General features: G+C 40.2%; 1 protein-coding gene across 1 annotated transcript in view; it reads left to right on the top strand.

Annotated features, from left to right (window-relative positions):
• Positions 1-14,637, top strand: part of RNGTT (RNA guanylyltransferase and 5'-phosphatase) — a 313,848-nt gene extending 299,211 nt beyond the window's left edge. The window contains exons 15-16 of the mRNA XM_030315956.2: positions 10,289-10,412; positions 11,894-14,637. Coding sequence (XP_030171816.1) covers positions 10,289-10,412; positions 11,894-12,057 — 288 coding nt within the window. The 3' untranslated portion in view covers positions 12,058-14,637. The remainder of the gene's footprint in view (positions 1-10,288; positions 10,413-11,893) is intronic.
• The last annotated feature ends 9,443 nt before the right edge of the window (positions 14,638-24,080 follow it).

The raw sequence follows: 24,080 nt of genomic DNA, 5'->3' as shown, positions 1-24,080 counted from the left end.
TTATGTATTCTGAATGCAAATAATTTGTCAGATATGTGATTTGCAAATATTTTATCCTAATCTGTGTGTTACTTTTCATTCTCTTAGCAGTATCTTTAATAGATCGTAAGTTTCGGGGCAACTGGGTGGCTCAGTCTGTTAAGCATCCGACTTTAGCTCAGGTCATGATCTCATGGTTCGTGAGTTTGAGCCCCACATCAGGCTCTATGCCAACAGCTCAGAGCCTGGAGCCTACTTTGGATTCTGTGTCTGTCTCTCTGTCCCTCCTCTGCTTGCACTCTCTCTGTCTCTCTCTCATTAAATAAAAAATAAACATTAAAAAATAAAAAAAAAATAGAGCTTAAGTTTTAAAATTTAATCAACTTTTTGTTTTATGGATCATGTTTTTGGTGTTGTTTCTAAGAAATTTTGCTTAACCCTATGTCACAAAGGTTTTCTTCTGCGTTTTCTTTAAGAAGTTTTATAGTCTTAGGTTTCCTGTGTAGGTGTGTTTTCCATTTTGAGTTGATTTTTGTGTAAAGTGAAATATTTAGGTTGAGGTGATTACTTGCTCATTTGGATATGCACATGGGTATGCAGTTGCTCCAGTGCCATTTGTTAAAAAGACTGTCCTTTCTTCCTTGTGTTGCCTTTGCAATTTTGTCAAATGTCAGTTGACCTTGTAATTATGGTTCTACTTTCGGACTCTATTCCACTCATCTGTGTGTCTCTCTGCTCACCAGTACCACATTGTCTTGATTACTATAGCTTGCCACTAAGTCTTGAAATCAGTATCATCCCTCCAACATTATTCTTTTTGTTTGGGCTGTTCTAGCTCCTTTGACTTTCCGTGTAAATTTTAGAGCACGTTGTTGATATCTGTTAAAAAAAAAAAAATCCTGTTGGCATCTTCCTTGTGATTACATTGTCTATAGATCATTTTCGGAAGAACTGACATCTTAACAGTATTGAATCTTCCAATTTATGAGCATGGTGTATCTTTCCATTTGTTTCGGTCCTCCTTAATTTTTTTCTTTTATTAGTGTTTTATAATTGTCAGCATACAGATCTTACATATGTTTTTTATTTACACTTAAGTACTTCATGTTTTTGAAAATTATTGTAAATGAGCCTTTAAATTTTACATTTCTTATTTTTAATCTTTTTTCTTTTATTTTTTTAATTTACAGCCAAGTTATCATATAGTGCAACAATGATTTCAGGAATAGATTCCTTAATGCCCCTTACCCATTTAGCCCATCCCCCCTCCCACAACCCCTCCAGTAACCCTCCATTTGTTCTCCATATTTAAGAGTCTCTTATGGTTTGTCCCCCTCCCTGTTTTTATATTATTTTTGCTTCCCTTCCCTTATGTTCATTTGTTTTGTATCTTAAAGTCCTCATATGAGTGAAGTCATATATTTGTCTTTCTCTAATTTAGCTTAGCATAATACCCTCTAGTTCCATCCATGTAGTAGCAAATGGCAAGATTTCATTCTTTTTGATTGCCGAGTAATACTCCATTGTGTGTGTGTGTGTGTGTGTGTGTGTGTGTGTGTGTGTGTGTATACACACCACATCTTCTTTACCCATTCATCCATCGGTGGACATTTGGGCTCTTTCCATATTTTGGCTATTGTTGATAGTGCTGCCATAAACATTGGGGTGCATGTGCCCCTTCGAAATAAATGTATCCCTTGGATAAATACCTAGTAGTGCAATTGCTGGGTCATAGGGTAGTTCTATTTTTTATAAATTTTACATTTCTGACTGTTCATTGCTAATACAGAGAAATACAGTTGGTTTTAGTGTATTAAACTTGTATTCTGCAATTTTGTTAAAGTTGCTTATTAGTTCTAGGAGCATCTTTGTAAATTCCTTCTATGTAAGTAATCATGTCTCCTGTGAATAGAGACGGTCTTATTTTTCCCTTTCCAACTTGTATGTCTTTTAGTTGTATTTTAAGCAAGGGAATGACTTGATTGGATTTGCACTTTTCAAAGACCAATCGGGCTGCACTGTAAAGAATTGATAGGATGGGGAAAATGTGGATGAAGACACTATTGTAGGAATCTGAGAGACAGTGAGAGAGGGGACAAATGGACATGTGCAGAATATATTTTGGAGGTAGAATTGGTAGGCAGACCCTGGTAATGAATTGAATATGAGAGAAAAGGGCACCAAGGTTTCTGACATGAGGAACTGGGTGAATGGAGCTCCCACGTATAGAGATAGAGAAGCAGTTTTGGGGGATGATAAAAAGTTGAGTTTTGAACATGTCAGGTTTGGTAAGTCTAAGGGAATTTCAAATAAAGGTATCAAATAGGCAACTGGACCCTCTATATATATGGTATGAAAGGGTATATATAGGGAATCACATAGAAGAGGAAGAGCTTGGGAAGGAGTCAGGCTACATGGAACCCTCTGTAAAGGCTTGTAGAGAACACTTTTTATTTTCAGTTCCTTCAGCATGCGAAGATCTTAAGATTTTTTTCACCTCAGACCTTTGGGCTTACTGGTAATCACTGCCTGAAATGTGTGACTCCCCTCTCCCTCCACCACTCCCATTTGTTTCCCTCTCTCTCTTTCTCCTGCTCTCCCTCTCCCTCCTTATTTCTATACATTGGCTTCTCATCATATTCTAAGTCTCAAAATAAATATTATCTCCTCAAACTACCCCACAAAAATCAGATATCTTTCTCCCTGTATTAGCTTCTATTACATATCTGTTTTCTGCATAGCTCTTATCATAATTTGTAATTTTCTACTTGATTGTTTACTAGACTATACATGCCAAAGGGCAGGGACTGTGTCTCTATCACTAGTCTACAACCCTGTTCCTGACACACCACTGCTCAATATTTGTCAAATGGTGGGAAGGATGGATCTACAGCACGTTGCCGTGGTTGAATTAGCTCCAGTTTCTTTGTGTTTGCATATGACTGACTTCTTACACTTACATATGCAGAGGTTTCTACACCCAATTTCAGCCAAATTCTGAGCAGGAAAATAACCTTATTTGTTTAATTCTACATTTATTGGCCACAGAGTGCCAGGCTTTGTAATAGCTGGTGGGGTGTGAAATGGCATTGTGGTATTGGACAGGGAGACCTGTATTTGAGACTTGGCTGTTCCATTTTCTAGATCTGTGACTTTGGGTGGGATGTCTACTCTAAGCTTTAGGCTTCACACCTGTCAAAGGGCAGTAATATAATTCCTACCTCATAAGATTGTGGTGCAAATTAAATGAGATTATATGTATGGGCCACAAGTTTATAATGCTTGATACATACTAAGTGCTCAATGAATAAGTAGTTAAGATTCATTTATATAAAAATGAGGTCATACCATTCTAGAAATGGTTGATACTGCTTGACCAGTTGGGGGAGGGCACAAAGAAATCTTTAACTTTCTATACTTGTTCTTTACTGCCAGAAGCAGAAGTGCTGCTTTTAATGTCATGATGGCAAAGACTGGTAGTGGTATCACCCCCATGTTAGGCATCCAAAAATAGTACAAATGTTTATTCAGATGACAAACTTAGGATATTTAAGCCCTAACACCTTTAGTTTTGTTTGGGGAGAAAGAAGGAAAAGGTGGAAAGGAGGAACGAGGCAGAGAAAGACTAGAGATTGTACTAGGTTACTTTACCTAACCAGCCATCAGCAATATATATTGGTTGATAATCTGAGGCTTGTGATTCTCTTGAATTCGGTAAACATTCTCTTTGAGTATCTACCCTGGACTGGGTACTGTGCTGACAGTGGGGAAATTAGTGGGGAATACATATATTTTTTAAAGTTTTTTTAAATGTGTTTAATTTTATTTTTGAGAGAGGGAGAGAGAGAGACAGCATGAGCAGGGAAGGGCCGGGGTGGGGGTGGGGACAGAAGATCTGAAGTGGGCTCTGCGCTGAGAACAACAAGCCCGATGTGGGGCTCCAACTCACGAACCGCAGGATCATGACCTGAGCTGAAGTTGGATGCTCAACTGACTGAGCCACCCAGGTGTCCCAGGGAATACATATTTGAGTGATCTAGATCAAAACCAGTGAAATTAACGTGATAGAAATTCTCCTTCTCTACCATGAATCTATATTCTACACCTCAAGCAAAGTTGTTCACAACTCTGGTTCATTTCCACTAAGTGCTAGATACAAGCTTACATGTAAGATTAGGGTTTAGAATCTGGGAATGAATGAAATGAATGAAAAGGAATTAGGGCAGAGACTGTCAAACTTTCTTCATTCATTTTGCCTCATACACAGCATCTCTAAGCCAAAAGAAGTACCTAACACCTCCACTGATTGAGGGAATAGAGCCAAGCAATTTAAGAAGTATTTAGATTTTAACAATTTAGCACATGTTAAGGACTGTATAACTTCTCCATCCTTGGAGTCAGATTATACACCACCAACTTCGTTTACTGTTCCACATTGATTTTTGTGGTACTTGGTTTTTATCACAATAACTGCCAAAAACTCAGCTTTGCAAAGGTATAATGTCATCTCAAGGAATCTCCTACTGAAACTGTGAACTCCCTGCAACTAGTAGTTTGTATGATGTCCAACACATGCCACTGTTTCCCTAAAGATTTAAAATACCCCACAATGCCTCTGTGAGTTTGTGGCAGCACACCAGGATACCTCATTGCTTAGTTTGGGAACTGTGGTGTTAGGGCCTTATTCCAAGACTTTGCTTTCTATAAATGTCTATCTTATTTTTCTGTACCTCAGCTTTAAAAACCAACTTGATGTTTATTACATTTTATGAAATAGTTTTTTAAGGAATTTTTCATTATTAAAAATTATGAGAGTTAAGCACATATAATACAGAAAGTTTGGAAAATACTGCATGACACAGGTTAAAAGTCATTCCTCATTCTACACTCCACCATGACCATGCCAACATGGTCATAATGTTTTTTTATCTGTATATTACATTTTGAGTAAGAACTATACTAACTCTGATATTATTAGAAGGTAATAATCTGTAGTTTAGTGGCAATTCCATACCCTAGAGTTGTGACTTGTCAGTAATGACCTTTACAGGAAATTAGAATTTCTAGCTGCCTTTTTTTTATTGGCCACTTTCATTAATTGAACACCTGATTGGTGGCTTGAAGACCCACCATTCATGAGGGAGAGACTTCTGCTCTGTTTCCAACCTAGAAAATGCAAAGTGTATTATTTATACAGAGTGGTGGTGGTAAGTGTAACATTTTTTTTAAGAGGGTAACTTGTCCAGTTTTTTAGTTTCTCCAGTAGTGGATGCACTTTCTAAAAGTAATATATCAAGACCCTACTATAATATAGTATTTCTAAAAGATTATCTAATAATTCAGATTTAAGCTATTTGTATTGTTCTGACACCACAAGGAAAACTTCATCTCTTTTTTTCTTTTAAATTTTTTTAATGTTTGTTTATTTTTGAGAGAGAGAGAGAGAGAGAGAGAGAAAACAGAATGGGGGAGGGACAGAGAGAGGGAGACACAGAATCTGAAGCAGGCTCCTGGCTCTGAGCTGTCAACACAGAGCCCGACACAGGGCTTGAACCCACCTACCACCAGGTCATGACCTGAGCTGAAGTTGGACGCTTAACCAACTGAGCCACCCAGGTGCCCCAGAAAACTTCATTTCGAATTTGTTATTTTATTTTCTACACCTTTATAAGTACTAGAAATTAGAGTTACTTACATGAAAATAAGAGTTTTGTTTTATCTACTTAAGATATGTTTTTAAGATTTACCTTCAGTCATACTATAGAAATAGAACTTGAATTATCAAACAGCAGAATTATAACTTTAAAAAGAAAAAAATGGTCAACTTAATTTAGCTCCAGAGAACAGTTCACAAAAGATGGGAGTGGAAACTATGCATGAAACATATATTCATCTTTGGAGTCTCATTGTCTCTCTCTCTGTCTCTCTCTGTCTGTCTCAATAATAATTTTAAATTCTGACCTGAACAGGTGGTAGCATTACTTTCTTAGCATAGCCTGGACTGTTGAGGAATGATTTTGTTCTTCTAAATTCCTGGTAGAGGACCTCATGGCTGATTCTAGTGCTGAGGCAGAGAAAAATACGAGATGAGCCTGGAGTACTATCTTGCATTGCCTGAAAGTAAAGTCTAAAAATAAATAAGTAAGTAAAAGTGGAAGCAAATTAAAAGGACACAGGAGCCAACCTGAGAGAGTTCCCAGTGCCAAAACTGGAACACTTTGACCAACCAAATAATTGACAGTAGTAGTTTATTATAACCCAAAGACTAAAATAAATATCCATGAGTTCGTAGTAATATACATAAACAAATAAATAAAGGAAGGGAGAGGGACACGTTCCTTACAAAAAAAGTCCAGATAATAAATGTAGAAGGAATGGAGAAAAAAGAAAATTCCATGAGAACACCACAGGAATAATTGCTGTAGGCAAGATTCACAGATGAATGCTAAAATTAATGAGCAAAACTTGAAGGAGAAACAGGATACTTGTACAGTCTTAAAATACCTCAAGAAACTTATTAATATCTGTGGTGGTTTTAATAAACGTCCACAACTTCTCTGACACTCTTCCTTCCATGAAGTGGAGCTTACTTCCCTTAGCATTGAGTGGGGCTGTTTGTTCACAGTGACTCATAACTAAGCAATAGTGCATGGAGAGGAGAAAACCAGTAGCTCTGCAGTAGTGAACCATGGCAGACACCATCTTAACAAGGTAGTCAGGGTTCACATCGCCAGGAAGAAGTTGTGTCAGTATCACATACCCCCACATATTACACAACGAGAAACACACTTCACCTCTTGGCGTTTGTCCCCAACTCCATAACCTTAGTCTAATCATGAGAAAACGTCAGAAAGTTCCAAATTGAGGAATGTTCTACAAAGTATCTGACTAGTACTTTTCAAAAGTATCAAGGACAGTCTGAGAAACTGTCACAGATCAGAGGAAACTAAGGAGACCTGATAACTCCATGCAGTGTGGTTTCCTGGATGGGATTCTGGAGCAGAGGAAGACATTAATGGAAAAACCGAAGCCTGAAGAGTCTGCAGTGGAGTTAATGGTGTTGTACCAATGTGAATTTCTTTGACTTGATAGATGAACCATGAGATATAAAATATGAACATTAGGGAAAGCTGGGTGACAGGAATACTGGAACTCTCTATACCGTATACACAGCTTTTCTGTAAATCTAAAATTATTCCAAAATTAAACTTTAAAAATAGAACAACTCACTGATGGCTTCTCTAAGATATTTGTTAAAGTGTCTCCAGAGGTGTCTGGGTGGCTCAGTCAGTTGATCGTCTGACTCTTGATTTCGACTCAGATCATTATCTCACAGTTCATGAGATTGAGCCCCGTGTCGGGCTCTTTGCTGACAGCGTGGAGCCTCCTTGGGATTCTGTTGTATTCTCTCTCTCTCTCTCTCTCTCTCTCTCTCTGCCCCTCCCCTGCTAATGCACTCTGTCTCTCTCCGTGTGTCTCTCTCTGTCTTTCTCTCAAAATAAATAAACTTAAAAAAAAAAAAAAGTCTCCAGAGCAAATTAGTTCAGAGAAATCCCCCTCCCCCAAGCCTTTGTGCAGTCTCTTTATAAAAGAAATATGCCCTCGATAGCAAAACAGCTCTCCCAAAACAGGGAAAGTAAGTTCTAGAGGTTTCATCCCACCACTAGAAATAGAAATGCAACTTTGCCTGCTCGGTGTAGGTCAGTTCAGCCAACACTGATGGTTTGCCTTTTGTGACTTGGTAGTGTAGGTTGCCCAGCACCTACTTACAAAACGTATTCTGTAAAAAGAGTGCAGAGTAGAGCACCTGTGATTGTACCTGACTCTGTTGTGCGCTGTTTGTTCAGGGCTTACTGTTGAGCTGCTAATTTAAAATCTCCAGAGATCCAAGATCCAGTTTCATTGGACTGTCTTTCAATCCCATTATATTGGTAGATTCAAATAGTATAAAAAGTGTGGTTCTCAATAAGATGGATACATGAACAAAATGTTTTACAATATAAAATACATAGCATATTGCTCTTTAAAAAAACAGTAAAATCTCATTAATCCAATGTAATTATGGGTACAGATATGAAATCTTGATTTATAAATATTTTGTTCTTATTACTTTCAGGCTCTTATTAGCTCAAACTAGGGTAACACAGTTGATTATAGAAGGCCTGACAAGGTCTTGTTTTAGTAAATAATAATACGTAATTGGCTGAGGATGATTATTGTCATAGTAACAAATTAGAATTTGGATACTAAAATTAAACTTCTTCCCTGTATGGCAATCATTCTCTTGATCTGACCATTAGTGACAACTGTCTTTAGTTTGTGCACATATGAGAAGTATTATTTTTGTCAGTTAAATATATTTTACTACCTAACCCGATTGAGTACCTTGCAGTGTGTCTATCTTGGGAATACAACTGATGTGATCAATAAAGATAATGGATTATTCTTGAACATTTACATACATTTAGGTTAGTATAGTGGCAGGTGCCTGCATTTCTCAGAAAGCTGTTTCCCAGTTGTTGTTAATGCATGCCCAAATAGATACACAGATATTTAGTAATACTGCTTAATTGCTGTAGTCAGATTGAGCAACACATAATTTATAGCAGTTCTGAAACCAGGAACACCAGAATGATATGCTCTGTGATACAGACTTAGGACAATTGCTGGTCAGTGAAGTACAGGCGATACAAGCCTGTCTTTTGTGATACATGTGATATAATTTTCTTGACACCTGTTTTCTAAGTCTACCTTTCCATGTCATTCTCGTTTCTTTAGTGAATTTACTTAGAAAGTATGATTTACTTTTTATTTTTTGAAGGCAGTATTTTAGTTCCTAATTTTATATTTATCGTAAGAATTTTACTGGTTGGCCACTATATGCCAGGTCCTTTCATTTATTATTCTTCCGGTGTCCCAGTAAATTAGGGACTCCTTGTCCATTTTAGAAATTACAAAATGGAGATTCTGAAAGGTTTGGCGACTGTACCTCTGTTAGACCCTACATTGTGATAAATGTGGTTACCTCGCTGAATGAGTTGCCTAGTACTTGGCTATAGATAACGTATCAAAAGTTAAAGGTGGTGAATCCTTAGGAAGAAAGGGAGGGGAATTGAGACTAGAATAATGAATATTTGAGAATAATTTTAGCAAAAGTTTGCTATAAGTAGAACATCACTTTTTTGGGCAGGTCTGTTCCAGAGCCACTGAATGTATCTGTCCTATTGGATTTGTTGAAATGCAAATAATCCAATCAAGTATGATACTCATTAAGGGAAAGGAATACAATCTGATAGTTTTTATGAAGACATGTACTGCCTAATCTCTGAGTTGAAAGCATCTTATAAAAATTTGCTTCCCTTCATATTCCTAGGTGGTATTGAATATGTGTGTAGAAAAAAAATGAGAGCATTTCAAATAATGCTAATGAAGTTTAAATGATTGCAATCTACCATATTGTGAGGAAAAGTTGTTAGCTGTGAAAGATGAAGACTGAATTAAAATATTACCATGACTGGCATTTGATTTGAAAACTGCAAAGATAAGCTTAGGTTCCTATTTATGAAAGCCATCTTCACAGCCTGATGAAATATCTTTTAAAAGGTTTTATAGTTACCATGGATACTTGTTAGCTTTGATAGAGTAAGTTGTAATTCATATTCAATCATCTGAGGTGAAGTAGCCAAAAAACCCACCAACCAAAATCTAAAGTGGCTTCCTCTGTATACTCATACTAGTTTAGAGATGGAAAGGGTAAATAAATAACCTGAGATTAGCATTTGGGTTAGTTATCACTGCTTGAAAAGCAAAATATTTAGGATGCGCATTACCTGAATCTGATCCTAACGTTTACCTTTTATGGGTAACTTTTACTTTTAACTAGTAAAGGGAACTTCTTAGGTTTTGACAGGGGAATTTAGATGGTGAGACCCTTCTGAAAGCTGATGAACCCAAGCAGCATACGCAATTTCTGAAAGCCATAGGGACACAGAAATATTGAAGGCATTGGTCCCTATGGTAACATATTTGCATTTGGCCCAGAAGTGGCTGGTTTCTGCTTAGCCTCTTTTAATTGCTATATATTGACAGCCGTTTTCACAACTATTTATAAAATGTTGGATTAATGAGCATGTGTACAAGGGAGTACACACCACATCCTTAGGCTTGATTAGACACTTGAGATGACAAAAAGCTCTGCGTGAAGAGTTACCGAGGTGTTTTTGGCATTCCCTAATGTGTCTGTCACATAGTGGAAGCAAAAAGCCTTTTAAATGATTTAAATATTTTCCTCAATTCTCTTTTAAAACAGGTGACAAAAGAGCTAAAACAGTATGACAACAAAATTATAGAATGCAAATTCGAGAATAACAGCTGGGTCTTCATGAGACAGAGAACAGACAAAAGTTTTCCTAATGCCTACAACACTGCCATGGGTGAGTATGACAATCTACCAGTGTTTGTTATGTTAAAAAAGAGAGAGGGAGAGAGAGTGTTAAGGTTTTGGAGTCAAAATGTGCTGTCTTTATTGATCTGTTTGATGGGGCGAATCCATAGGGTCATTCAGACCCTACCCTTGTGGCTGGGAAAGGGGTTGTGACTTTACTGTCTCCAGTTGGCTTGTAGGTTGTCCCGAGGCCTGTGGGCTCACGCCCCTGCGCCCAGAAGAGAAATGTAAAGGGCAGGATAATGGGCTGTATACAAGTTGAATTTGTTGAACAACAACAACAACAAAAGCCACGATAATTTCAGATCTATTCAAAACTATAAAAACCATTGTTTGCCAGATGGTAAAAGACAAAATTAGCAGGGGAAAATGTAATTTCCAGCTCCTAAAATAGCTTTACAAACAATGGAGAACAAAGTAAATGAAAACCATTAAAAAACAAAACAAAACAAAACAAAAACCTCCTAAAACCTGCTCTGCTATCCTTCATAGTGTTCTTTGGGTACAACTTGAATGCTTTGCGAATTCAGAATAGTAAGTTTCTTTCACGGAGAACATCACAAAGTAATGAAGTTTACAAGCTAAACTAGTAGCAGTAGTTGCTCTGGACCGCGTTTTTAGTGAATTTGAAAAACATACATAAAAACCAAGATTGAAGGTTAATAGCATTGTGTGCTGTTAGACTGCTCAGTCAGTGATGTTGCTGATTATATGATAAGCTTATGAGAAAATACAGAAATTGCCAGTTTCAGTTTTGCAGTTTATGAAAAGTTACTATTGTACATTTAAAGGTTTTGTTGGAACTAGCATCTGTGTTCAGACAAGATGAGTTAATTTTGAAAGTGGGAAAAATTAAGCCAGTGTCTTTTTTTCCAGAGCTAAATATGTAAATAGGATTTAAAGGACTGGTAGTAAATTTTGACCACATAAGAAGGGATGCCTCGTTTATTCGTAATGTTGTTGTAATACCTTACTTCCTCAAACAAGTTGTTAAAACAACAGAGTATGTATGATCTGCCAGCTACAGCGGAGCCTCCCTGTTCAGTGGAAATGGTGGCCGGTGCCATCGTGACAGGGAGGAGTTCTTTCTCAGAGGAGAGACTACACGTTTTCCGTAGAAGTTTGGTTGAATATAGACTAGAGTGTGATGCGCTGTGTGCTCCGTTCAAAACCTGAAGACAGTTTTGGAGCGAGGGACAGCCACAGTGAAGGCATGCTTATCATTCAGATACTTAACGTTTTGTTTTAAAATGAACAGTTCAAGAAAGAGTGGGCACCAGAAAAGCACCCATTTTAGGGGGCGGGGGAGGGAGGAGAATAGTTTAATGTGTGAAGCGAGTCACCCAAATCCGTAAAATGCAAGTGTTTAGCATATTGGGATGCAAACCTTTCCCCTTTGGCATCCCCCTGTGGTGAGTCAGCTGCCTTAATTAACCCTCGCGTGAGACACGTGTCTCCCTTTGTCCACAGCTGTGTGCAACAGCATCTCCAACCCTGTCACCAAGGAGATGCTGTTTGAGTTCATCGACAGATGTGCGGCGGCTTCTCAAGGACAGAAGCGGAAGCATCATCTGGACCCTGACACAGAGCTCATGCCTCCACCGCCCCCCAAAAGACCTCGCCCTTTGACCTAAGACCCGCCTCTGACTTGAGGATTGAGAGGAAAAAAGAGTGAGAAAGAATGCTGTTGCCCCATTTTTGCAGCCAGAGAAATTCAAAAGCGAATGTGGCCTGATGCTGATACGCATTTGAATTTTTTGTAAAAAAAGAAAGAAAGAAAAGAAAGAAAAGAAAGAAAGGTATTGTAGCCGGCCTGTAAATATTTGATGCATTTGTTTCCTCAGTGCTACGATACATCATGGACTTCACACAGTTTATTTATATCTGATAAACTCAGCCTTACCTTGTGGAATCTGAAGATTGAAATATCCAAAGGTTTAATTGAGATTGAAATCAATGCAAAAGAGGCCTTGTTTGTATATGGATAACTTTGACCTTTAATTTATAAAGTTAGTAATCTGGAACTGTGAGCGTATAAAACACTGTATTTTTTAGAAGTTGTATTTCAACTATGGTAAATTCTCCTTTTGAAAAATCTAGGCAATGGCATTAAACATTCTTGCTGTCGTTTATCATGGATTTCCTACATTTCTGAGATTCTTGTGTTCAAAAACAAATGACAAGGTTGTTAAGTATTATATATTATACTATGTTAAACAACTCAGTCTGGCTTATCTCATTTTAAGAAGTTTTTTTAGAAATGTAAAAGTAAAAAAGTAAAGCCCCGTTTTTGTGAATTGCATCCTGTCTAAAGGAAGTATATTGAGTATTTTCATCTGTTTCTATTCTTTGAACTAAAATATCAGATATCCAATGTGTCCATTCTGGCAGTGGTTTTCAGTTACTTCATAGAACTTAGATATATACCACCAGGTTCCTTTTATGTGTTGTTCTCCTGAGAGACCCTTTTCCTTCCTTCCTTCCTTCCTTCCTTCCTTCCTTCCTTCCTTCCTTCCTTCCTTCCTTCCTCCCTTTTTTTTGTTTTTTTAATGTCAGGGCTACTTCTGCTTTACCTCAGTGGTATCAGCACATTGTAAATTACATTAAAACACACAACTCACTGTGATGATGGGAATGATATCAAATACAGACGACGTTGTGTTAGTTCCCTCGAACAAAGAGGCAAAGGAAATGCCAGCTGACTCCTTTGATTAGAAGGTGATGTCAATGGAATAGAATGCTGTCACTAGAAAATGCTCTCCCACTGCTAGATAAATGCAGAGGCAAAGAGTAGACATCTGTAGAAACTAAACATCAAGGAAGCCAAGACATTTATTTTCAAAGCCAGAATTCTATCTGTGTTCTGTTCTCGGGATGCTATTTCTGTTGTACACCTGAATTTTAAAACATTTACTGGTAGATAATGGATTTAAAGAGCAGCTAATTGGTCATCTGCCATTGTTGAGAAGCCGTGTTCTGATTGGTTTGTGAAGGAACTCTCAGAATTTGCCTGTTAGAGGCGAATATATTTATTTTTAGAGGTACAGGTTTTAAGTATATGTGTATTTAAAACAAATTTTCATGATCTGAATTTTATATATGATATGCATATATATGTAAGTATACGCAGCAGTGTATATTCTTCTAATACAATCAGACATGAAAAATCCAAATGAGTTACCCAGCTGACTGAATATCTGACAGGATTTCTATATGATATAGCACAGATTAACCAAAAATGTATTTATATTCAGCTGAGTTTTAATGTTTTTAAACAAAGTTTTCTCCTGTAGTGCTTTTCTATATGAAATACTAGGAGTCATGCTTGGGCTTTTTCCTTTATTCTTTCCAAGTTAATGTAACATGTAGTGAATTTATCTAGAATGTCATTTTAGTATTTCATTCCTAGAGTGCTTTTGTGAGTTTGGGCACTAAAGGGATTAAAACACCTGACTGCCACAATGATTGTAGAAAGGTGGAAATTTGTAAGGTTCCATAGTGTCTTGTACAAAGTGGATCTGAAAAAATACCTATGCAACTCCAAACAGTCCGATGCCTGCTTCACCAGGGTCAGTGACTCTTTTCACACGCTATGTTGCTTTCTCCCTAGCCTGTATAAGTGCAGAGCCCTTTTGCAGATATAAGAGCTAGCTTTTGCCAGTGATCTTTAATGGAGTTAAAATGTTTATGGTAATTGTAACCTTTTAAATGAGTTATGTGAAAAGAGCATCTCATTTTTAATACACCCAGATACTTTCTCCTTGCCTTTGTGCATTTTCTAAAACTTAATTTTCTTAATTTGTCCTTTCCTTTCGATTACAGTGAAGTATAATAGCTGGCCTAATAAGTAGATCCCATTTAGCCCCCGAACACACTGTCGTCTGCAGTATCATCAGAAGTCATCTAGAAAGTCAAGGGGGAGAATTGAGAGGCGGGAATTGGGACATCAGGAAGGAAAGAAACCCTTCCCTTCTCAGGCCACTTCACAGCAACTCTTTTCTGACACTGAAGTTTTGTAGACAAGAATAAGAAAACTTTGCTTTCTTGAGTTATCACATATAAAAGCTTTTGCTTTGTATTTGGAAAAGATGCGGATGACTCGACTGCCTGGATGGTTACATTTGCTTTCCATGAAATGCTCAGAAAACGTCAGGACATTCCTTCTCTAATTGTGTGTCAGTGCGTATTGTAATAAAACCACTGAGTTAAAATAACAGTTTGGCTGGTGATGCCTTTGTGTCCCTCTATGTACCTAATAATTTTGTGTCCCTTTTATTGCTGGTGTTATCCTGCCTCTGTCAGCCATACCCGTCGTAATCCATCTGGTTTTGTTGCATTCTAGAATTAGCATAAAGACTTGGAAAATCCTCTATTCTTCTTCCTGAGAAACCAAGAAATTGGATTGACATGGGGGATGTAGCTTGCGCCTTTTCTTTTTGGAGGGTAGGGGAGCAGGGGAGAGCACATCTTTAAGTGATATTTATAGTACTTCTGTCCGTGTACCTCATCCTAGCACTCTATTATATGGGTAGATATCCTGTCACGTAATTTTGAACACATTTAATTCTTTCAGAATACTCAGCAGTAAATATTCTGAAATGATGAAGTAATGACCTGTCCATTTTTTTGTCGACTCTGTGTTTTTGTACCATGGAATTTGCCATTTAAAATGTGTAAATGATGCGGTTTTGAATTATGTGTATAATCCTTTCCAGTCAAAAAACCTTGAAAGTCAACCAAATACTCGCAGGCAGGGAAAACTAATGTGGTGGGGAAAAAACCCTGGGCTAACCCCAGAGACCAAGTCTAGGCTCTGCCTCTCACCGGCTCTGTGTTCTCTCTAGGTCTCACCCTGTACCCCCTCCCCCCATCTATAAGAGGCCGAGATTGAGCCAGATGATCAAAAAGGGCCTTTTCAGGTCTGACATGATTCTTGTAAAAGCTCATGGATTTTAAATAGCCCATATTCACAATGAAGGGAGTATTACCACTACCGAATATCCACCAAGCACCAAGACCGTCCCCAAAACAACTCCTCTATGCAGGTAGGGACCATTATTAACCTCATTTTGTAGTTGAGGAACCTGAGACTTAGATAGCTAACCCATGGTTACATAGCTAGTAAGTTGTGAGCTGAGACCCCAACAAAGGTCTCTCTGACTCCAGCTCCTGATTTATTGCTCGGTACTCCTCACAGCTTTGTTGCAGTCCCGGCTTGGGGGCTGCTTCTGTGCCAGGGGCCCCAAACTCTGTTTCTTTGGTGCCAACAGGAAATGGGTTTCAAGCATCTCTCTCTCCAAACCAAGGAGATGAACTTGGGATCGGCAAAGTAAACATATTTTTAGGGCCTTATTATTTAACCACTTATTTGGCAATATTTAAATGTGAGTGACACAGAGGCCATGAAAAGAAGTTTAATATTCTCATTAAGATGCTAAATTCCGAAGACATAACTAGGAAGAAATAAGCGATTAAATTACACACTGGGCCAAAATTTTCCTGATTGTCGCATAGTTGACTGTCAACTCTGATGCTTTGGCAGGTTGGTGTCAGCCTCGCTTAACCCAGAAGTGTCCCTCCTCTCACTGGACTCTGGTATCGGGTGGCCACTGTGCATGATAAACAGGTGGGGTGGAGGGCGCTCAGAGCAGGGGTCCCCCAGGCTTCTAAGCAGAAGACTTCACATTTCAAAAAAGGAGCGCGTGGATCTGGGGTTGCCAACTATTTTAACTTGCAACGGCTTTACGAAATAATATGTTGCCATTATTGCATACAATAAAGGGAATCTTAACACCCAAAAAGGAAGTAGGACATAACTTAGAAGAAAGGACATGTCTTTATATAGAACAAATTTTGTTTTGTGAAAGATTCTCTACACTATCCCTTGCTTCTACATTTCACCACAAACTGGTAAAATCATTGTCATGGACCGGTGCTGGGAATCCTTGCATAGGTGGAATTCCAGGCAGCTTGTATGTAAGTGGGGAGGCAGGCAAGAAGCCCCTAAGGGAAGAAGCGGCCCCTGGTTCCATAGCTAGAGGTCATTTTCATAGCCAGAGCTGATCAGAGTATAATTACCTCACAACTGTTGATTATATTGTGCCCTTGAGGTGTAAAGCGTACAGGCAAAAAATGAGTTGTCTGAACGTTGACAGATACTCCAAAAGGATGACACCCTCAGCTGTTTAAGGTACAAAAATAAACATGCCACATACAACACAGAAAAACAGAATTTGGCTTTGACAACGAACCCGAACAACAGTCGCCAATGGTCACAACTTTGAGGTGGGCACGTAGTCAGTCTGTTTTTCCTTTAGATCACTGCCACCAAGAATGACCTTTCATGACTGCAGACCCGCTCCTGCTCCCCGGTGAGAGCTCCCTGGCACATGACATCAAAGGGCCTCCATGATCCGGCCTCGGCCTGCATCCAGATTTGGATCATGCCTGCCCCTTGATACAGCTGTATGCCTCGCTGTTCCCACAACGCCGTGTCCTCTAAACCCAGGAACCTTTGGGGCGCCTGGGTGGCTCAGTCGGTTAAGCGGCCGACTTCGGCTCGGGTCATGATCTCGCGGTCCATGAGTTCGAGCCCCACGTCGGGCTCTGTGCTGACAGCTCAGAGCCTGGAGCCTGTTTCGGATTCTGTGCCTCCCTCTCTCTGACCCTCCCCATTCATGCTCTGTCTCTCTCTGTCTCAAAAATAAATAAATGTTAAAAAAAAAAAAATACTATCTCCAACTAAAGACAAAAAAAAAAAAATTAAAAATAAATAAATAAATAAACCCAGGAACCTTTGCTCGTGGTGCTGCCACTGCTGCGAGAAACCCCCAGCCTCCCTTGATGTCAGGATCAAGGGAGCCTTCCTGCCATAGGTAGCCTCTTAGATCTCACACTGTATGGTGATCGTCTCCCTCGGTCTCCCCTCCAGACAAGGCTCTCGACCCATACCCGGGGTGACAGCAGCAGGCCCTTGGTAGTAATTAGGGCAGGAGATAGGTTCGGATGCCCCGTTGTACCCGCTCTCGAGACTCAGTCAAGATGCATTTGCTCTGGTCTCGCTCGGCTTAGCTGCACATGGAACGTGATTTTTTTTTTTTTTTTTTTTTTTTTTTTTTGTCACTCTGGCCTTCTCATCATAATACAAACTCTGATAACATCTCATTTCTTAAGAATTTCTTCAGAGGCCATCTATGATGCCTCTTGTATTTAATCCTGATTAGAAGCGTCCTGTCTGTTCTTGCCGTTTGCACCGAAAATGCTGAGGAAACTTCTCAGCAGGAGGAATCTTAAAGTGCCCTGGCCTCCTGGCTGTTACATGCTCTGAGGGAGGTGTGAGGGAAGCAGTGTTCTTAATCACGTCTTATTTTTTGGTGCAGTTTCACTGAGACTGCCACGTCTTAAACTAGAAGGCTCCTTCTCCCTACCCACCTACTCGCGCCCAATTTTTGATGTTTTCAAAGAGAAGTCCTCTGGTAACTGCTAAGGCTTTGCAGTTAGTTTTAAAAATAAATACCAGTCCGTGATCCCTTAGCGTAAATTGCTGCTTCTAGCCATGTCTTTTTAGAGTGGGAAAGGCAAGTGAAAGATAGGATTCTTGTTGCTACTCTCCAAAGCTATCTTCCAGGATCTAAAGGAATCAGAAACTTTGTAGTTTCTGTAGAAGTTCTGCTTCCCTTCTGAAAGCTGTCAGGGGAACATTGTGTAGTTTTGATCTCTGGTATAAACACACTGTGTGCTCTGATACACGTTGAACATGAGAGCCTAGCCAGGCAACACGGCAACTGAAAGTCTAACATAAAAAATTTCTTGAAAATTCTGCATGTGGGTAGAAACTGTATGCCTGGAAACATTACATACAATTGGGATGGTGCAGGAGGTAGGGGGCGTTCTAGACCTTAATGGATGGGTAGGGTGAATGGGGTAGGTCGGTGTGGACAGAAAACGTGGGGAAGGAAGGGTGCTTTGGAAGAGTTTGTCTAGAGCTTGTGTGAAAGACAGCGGTAGCAAATATGGCTGCAATCACTCTGACTTAAAATGACAAACCAACTAGCCACCCTTGGCCCCTTGATCTCCTTCTGGCTACCCATTTCTCTATTCCTTTTTCCTGCAAAATTCCTAGGAGGTGATCGTACTCGCTCATTTCCTATGCTTTCCTTATGTTCTCTCTTGAACCCACTGCCGACAGGCTCTCCTCTCTACTGAGACTGCTCTTATCGCCACCGCCAGTGCCCTCTGCAGGGTCCGGTCCACTCTCCTAACTGACCTGTCTGTACCATCAACATTTAACAGTTTCTCACTCCTGTTCTTGTTTTTCTTTTCTCTTTTTAATGGGAAATTTCAAACATACACAAAAGTAAGGAAAATGGTACGGTGAACTCCCACCTACCCATATTTAGCAATGATCACTTTGTTGTAGTTCCTGTTTGTACCTGCACTCGAGACTCAGTCAAGATGCATTTGCTCTTGTCTCCCCCCCACCATCCTCCTTCACACACACACACACACACACACACACACACACACACAATTATTTTAAAGCAAATCACAAACTGCTCTCTCTTTGTTGAATCATTGTTGCACTTGGCTTCCAAGCCACTGTAGTATCTTGGTTTTCTTTTGTCTTACCTACTGGTCTCCCTTGCTGAGCCCTCTTCACCTTCTCAGCCTCTAAATGTTGTAGTGAGCCAGGTTCAGTCCCCTGGCCTCTGTGTAGACTCTCTGGAAGAGATCTCTCTTAATCCCTGAACACTAATACCATCTATACACAAATAATTTCCAAATTTATTTTTAGCCTGGATCCCACTCATGAGTTCTAGACTCAAATATCCAACTGACAAGCTGACATCTTCACTTGGATGTTTAACAGTCACCTCAAACTTGAATACACCCCAAACTGAACTTTCCTCCTCCCACAGACTTGCTTCCCTCCCCACCGTCTTCTTGTAGAGTTTAGTTAATGGCAATTGCACTTTTCCAGTTGCTTCAGAATCATCCTTGACTCCTTTCTTCTCTGACACTCCACGTCCAATCCATCAGCAAGTGCTGTCAGCACCACCTTCAGACTGTAACCAGAACTTGACAACTCCTCAACCTCTCCGTCTCTCATCCCATCTCTTGCCTACATTGTGGTGTTAGCCTCCTAACTGGTATCCCAGTTTTCATTCTCCTTCATCCCCTCACCCATCTATTCTCCACACAGCTGTCTGTAATATTTTTTAGAACATGTCCCTCAACTACTCAGAATCTTCCAGTGCTTGCCACCTCATTCAGAATTAAATTCTAAAAGCATATCATAGTCCACAAGGCCTACATAACATGGCACCCAGCCACCTCTTCTGAGCTCACCTCTTGCCGCCTTGTTCATTCTTGTCCCACTGGTTCCTTTGTAGTTTTGTCATCTTGCCCAGCATGTTCCCACTTTAAGGACTTTGAACTTTCTCTTCCCTCTACCCAGATGCTCTTTCCTTAGCTGTTCATAAGACTCACTGTTATTTCATTCAAGTCTCGAGACAAAGGCCACCTCATCAAAAAGGCCTGGCCGACCATCCCATCTAAACTACTACTCCCATCACCACCTACCCCTTACCCTCATTTATTCTTCTACAAGTGCTGATCTAACATGTTTGCACATTTAGCTGTTGTCACACTCTCCTATTTAGAATGGGAGTTAAAATGTGATTTCATTCACTGTTGTATTTCCAGGGCCTAGGCCAGTCTGGCACAAAGTATAGAAGTTCATTAAGTATTTCTAAATCTATAAATGAATTAGGGCTTCATAGATAGGCCGGGGACAGATTACGAAGGGATCTGAATGTCTGGCTAAGAAGTTAGGCTCGACTTGGGCCACAATAAAGAGCTATTGAAACCTTCTAAATATGGGAGTTCTTTGTGAGAAGGAACTGGTAGTAATTTGTCTAAGGTGGCGGAAGAAAGAGAAACAAGGTGACAGGCCAACCGAGAGGCTACTGTACTAATCCCGGTGAGAGGTCAAGAACCTAGAAAAGGGTGGCATGTACAGAAATGGAGGAGAGGGATGTGGCAGGCCTTCAGGAGCCATCAAGATTCAATAATCAGTTGAGAAGCCAAGGTTACCTTCAAGGGATCGAACCAAGGTGGGGGGATGGTGGTACCCTGCCCAGAAACAGGGAAGTGAGAAGGAAGAGCTGATTTGGGGCTGAGACGGGGAAGGGGCTTCTGAGCGTGGTGAGCGGGAGGTGCTGTCAGGAGATTCAGATGCAACTGGCCAAAGACAAGGCAGAAATTTAGAATGGAGCTCAGACAGATTTTAAATCTGTTCACACAGCAGTGATGGTAAAAGCAGTGTGAGTAGAAGACAGGAAGTAAAAAGAGGGTCAGCATCCCTCATGTTAGTGGGTGGAAGAAAAAAATAGTAAAGTAAGGCATCAAGATGTAATAAGGTCAAATAAAGATCAAGAAAGTAAGGAAAAGAAAATCATGTCAAGAAGCCACAGCCTGCAGGAGCCAAGAGAAAGGTTTCTTGATGGAGGAGATAAAAAATAGTTGCGAATGCTCCAGGAAAGTCATGGAGAGCGAAGGACCGAGAAAAAGGGTCTTGAATTTGGCTTCTAGATAACCTCCAGAAACATGATGGGGATGGCTGGAGTCAAGGGAAAAACCAGAGAAAATATGAGGAAAAGGAGGTGGCTGGACTTGGGGCTTAATCTGTCAACAAAGGAAGGAATATTCCCAAGGGTAACGGTTACTCCGTGTGTTTCCTTTGCGATGACCTGTCCGGACAGCTTCCCATCCTGTTTCAAGACCCCTTTGTGTGTGGCCAGGGGTAGTAGGTCTGCTGTAGAGGTGTTGAACCTCTTAGCCCTTGGGGTGGCTGGGTGGGACCTGAACTGTTGCCTCCAGCTGAGAAAGTCTCTGGGCTCCTGAGAGGGAGCACCATGGGGTTCCTTCAGGTGAAAACCCAATGACCAACCTGAAGTACACATGATGCTGGGGCGCTACCGTGGAGACCGGGTGAGGTCGGTGGCAGAGCATGACACTGCCCAGCTGGGACGAAGAGCGTGGAGCAGCTGAGCACATGACCTGGGGTGTGGCTGATCAGGAGGGGCTCCTGGGAACTGGGGAGGGCATTAGCAGGTGGCGCTGTCTCTGCCTTCCTGTGTGTCACATATTCCTGTCCACTGTGACTGACAAACTATTATAGTGGTATTCATTTCAGGACGAGAATACTGCTTTAACAATGCATGTGCCTTCTGCACATTACGGCCTCGCCATTATTTAGAAATAATTTATGTAGGAATAATTTTCTTGGATTGGAAGTCCATTTGCTTTATCACAAGTATTGTCAGCAAGAAATCACAATGAATTCATATGTAGAAGTGAAAAACAGAACATGTAATTGGATTCTTTAAATACCATTTCAATGGTTCACATTTTTGAAAGATTGCCAAAAAATGGTTTTAATTTTTTTATTCCCAACATGTGCAAGGTTTCTCACTGATAGTGACTACCAAGAAGTTGAAGAGATTATCATTAAAAAGTTTTGATCAGGATCTTAGGACAGCATTTGAAACATTAAACCTGATATTAGAAAGACATGTTCATGGAAGCAAGCTCAAATTTCTCATTTAACATTTTGAAATGATTTTATTATTATTTTTAAATGTTTATTTTTGAGAGAGAGAGAGAGAGAGAGAGAGAGAGAGCGCAGGGGAGGGGCAGATAGAGAGGGAAACACAGAATCTGAAGTAGGCTCCAGGCTCCAGGCTCCCAGCTGTCAGCCCAGAGCCCGATGCCGGGCTTGAACTGATGAACTGTGAGATCATGACCTGAGCCGAAGTCAGACACTTAACGGGCTGAGCCACCCAAGCGCCCCATGAAAGGATTTTATTTTGAAGTTTCATAGAAAGCTGTATTTTTCTCAGGACTTTGTATTTTACTTACCACAATTTTATAATACAAAGAAAATCTAATGGACCTTTACCTGCCAAGACCCATGTAGACACTTTTAATGCTTTAGCTTACCCTCAGGTGCCCTTCAAAGACTGTCATTTTCTATATTTTTCATGATGTGAAAAGAGCTGAGAAGAATGTTCCATTGGCCTAGGGCTAGAGATTGGCAAAGAGAAAACAGAACAAGGTTGAGAAGATGAGGGATTTAACCCCAGACTGGGTAAGAAATCAAGAAAGTTGGAAGGGGATGATGGCCTGGGTGAATGGGAGAGAGTGAGGAGACCAGATTGAAAGATCAGAGTGTAGAGCCAAGTTACAATACATCTCTCATACACTTGTATTTTCTTTGCTGCCTCACTCCAGTGTCAGAACTTTTTTGTTATACAATGACAGGAAAACAAACTCACCTACTCGAGATGACTAAATAGTCCAGAAGGCAGGAATGACTTCAGGAGTGGCTTATCCAGGAGCTTTACAACTCTTAGCTTCAGGTATCATTGGGCTTCATATGGTAGCTCCTGGTCCCTCAAAAATCCCATCTCAATTCACATCCATCATAAAGAATAATTGTCTATCTACTAACAGTCCCAGCAAAAGTTTCATTACATTTCACTGTATCTGATTGGTGGCCAGGAAATAATGATGCCCTTTCTAAATGGCCAGGCTTAAGACTGGTGTCCACTTCTAAGGAGTGGAACCAAGTCTCTCAATATCTCCTTCCTTTACTTACTTTTATCATTTATTTTTGGCATCTACCTGAGGTTAATTCATATTCATTAGTGATAGAGAAAATATTAACCAACTGATAGGCACTGGTGCTGACCAATCAGAACAGCTCTGGAGCAGCATACTGAACGTTCCCTGCCAAGGGAACCCTCTCTGTTGCTAGGTTGTAGGGAGGTCTGGATACCAAGGGAGAGGCAGGATAGCTGGGAGGAGGAACTTGCAGGGGGTGGTTAGGGAAGTGACTATTTCTCAACCAGTATTGAGCTAGTGTCTTTCATTATTTACAAGCAGTGTTGCTGTAAAAAGAAGAGTGGGGCTGCTAGTATTCCAGCTATTTTTATGTGTGTTTCATCCTTTCCACCATCATAGATAGACCACCCTCCTAAAAGCTGGGAAGAGGGCCTGTTTCTGAGTCTACTATAGCACCCAACAAGGTACATTTGTCCATTCACTTACTCAACAAGCATTTCTTGAACCCAACAAATAAATAGTAGGTCCTGAATAATTTCACCGAATGTAATGGCCTCCTTTAAAAGAGAGTGTTACAGTTGGAGAAAGATCCAGTTTCCTTTAGGAGAAGGGGTAAGCAGAAAGTTTGAGGAAACTGAAATGACTCTAAGGGAATTTATGATAATAGACACAATCAAGTTGCCCAGGAACAGTGACAAATATTTATCTAGAGCTTGTCCTGGTGACAAATATATTACCCCAGATTTCTTGATGGGATCCAGTGGAAAGGGCTGCTTGTGGGGTGCAGGGCTAGAGGGAGCCCAGGTAGGCGTGTGGAAGGGACGGTACTGCCCTGGGGCGAGAAGCAGGAGAAGTGTAACAACAAGCAGGAGGCCAGATAGATGGAGGAAATCTGGGGCGGAGAGAGTTACTTCCTGGACCCTGATCACATCCTGAGATCTTCCTGGAGGGAAGAAGCATGAAACTGAGTTTTGAGTTGCAAGTCCCCTTCTAGGGCATCTGGTCCCATTTTAGAGGTAAGTAAAGTGAG

The sequence above is a fragment of the Lynx canadensis genome, chromosome B2, assembly GCF_007474595.2.
Source record: "Lynx canadensis isolate LIC74 chromosome B2, mLynCan4.pri.v2, whole genome shotgun sequence".
Lineage (NCBI taxonomy): Eukaryota > Metazoa > Chordata > Mammalia > Carnivora > Felidae > Lynx > Lynx canadensis.
Note: the sequence above shows the minus strand (reverse complement) of the source record. Positions and strands in the feature narration are given on the sequence as shown.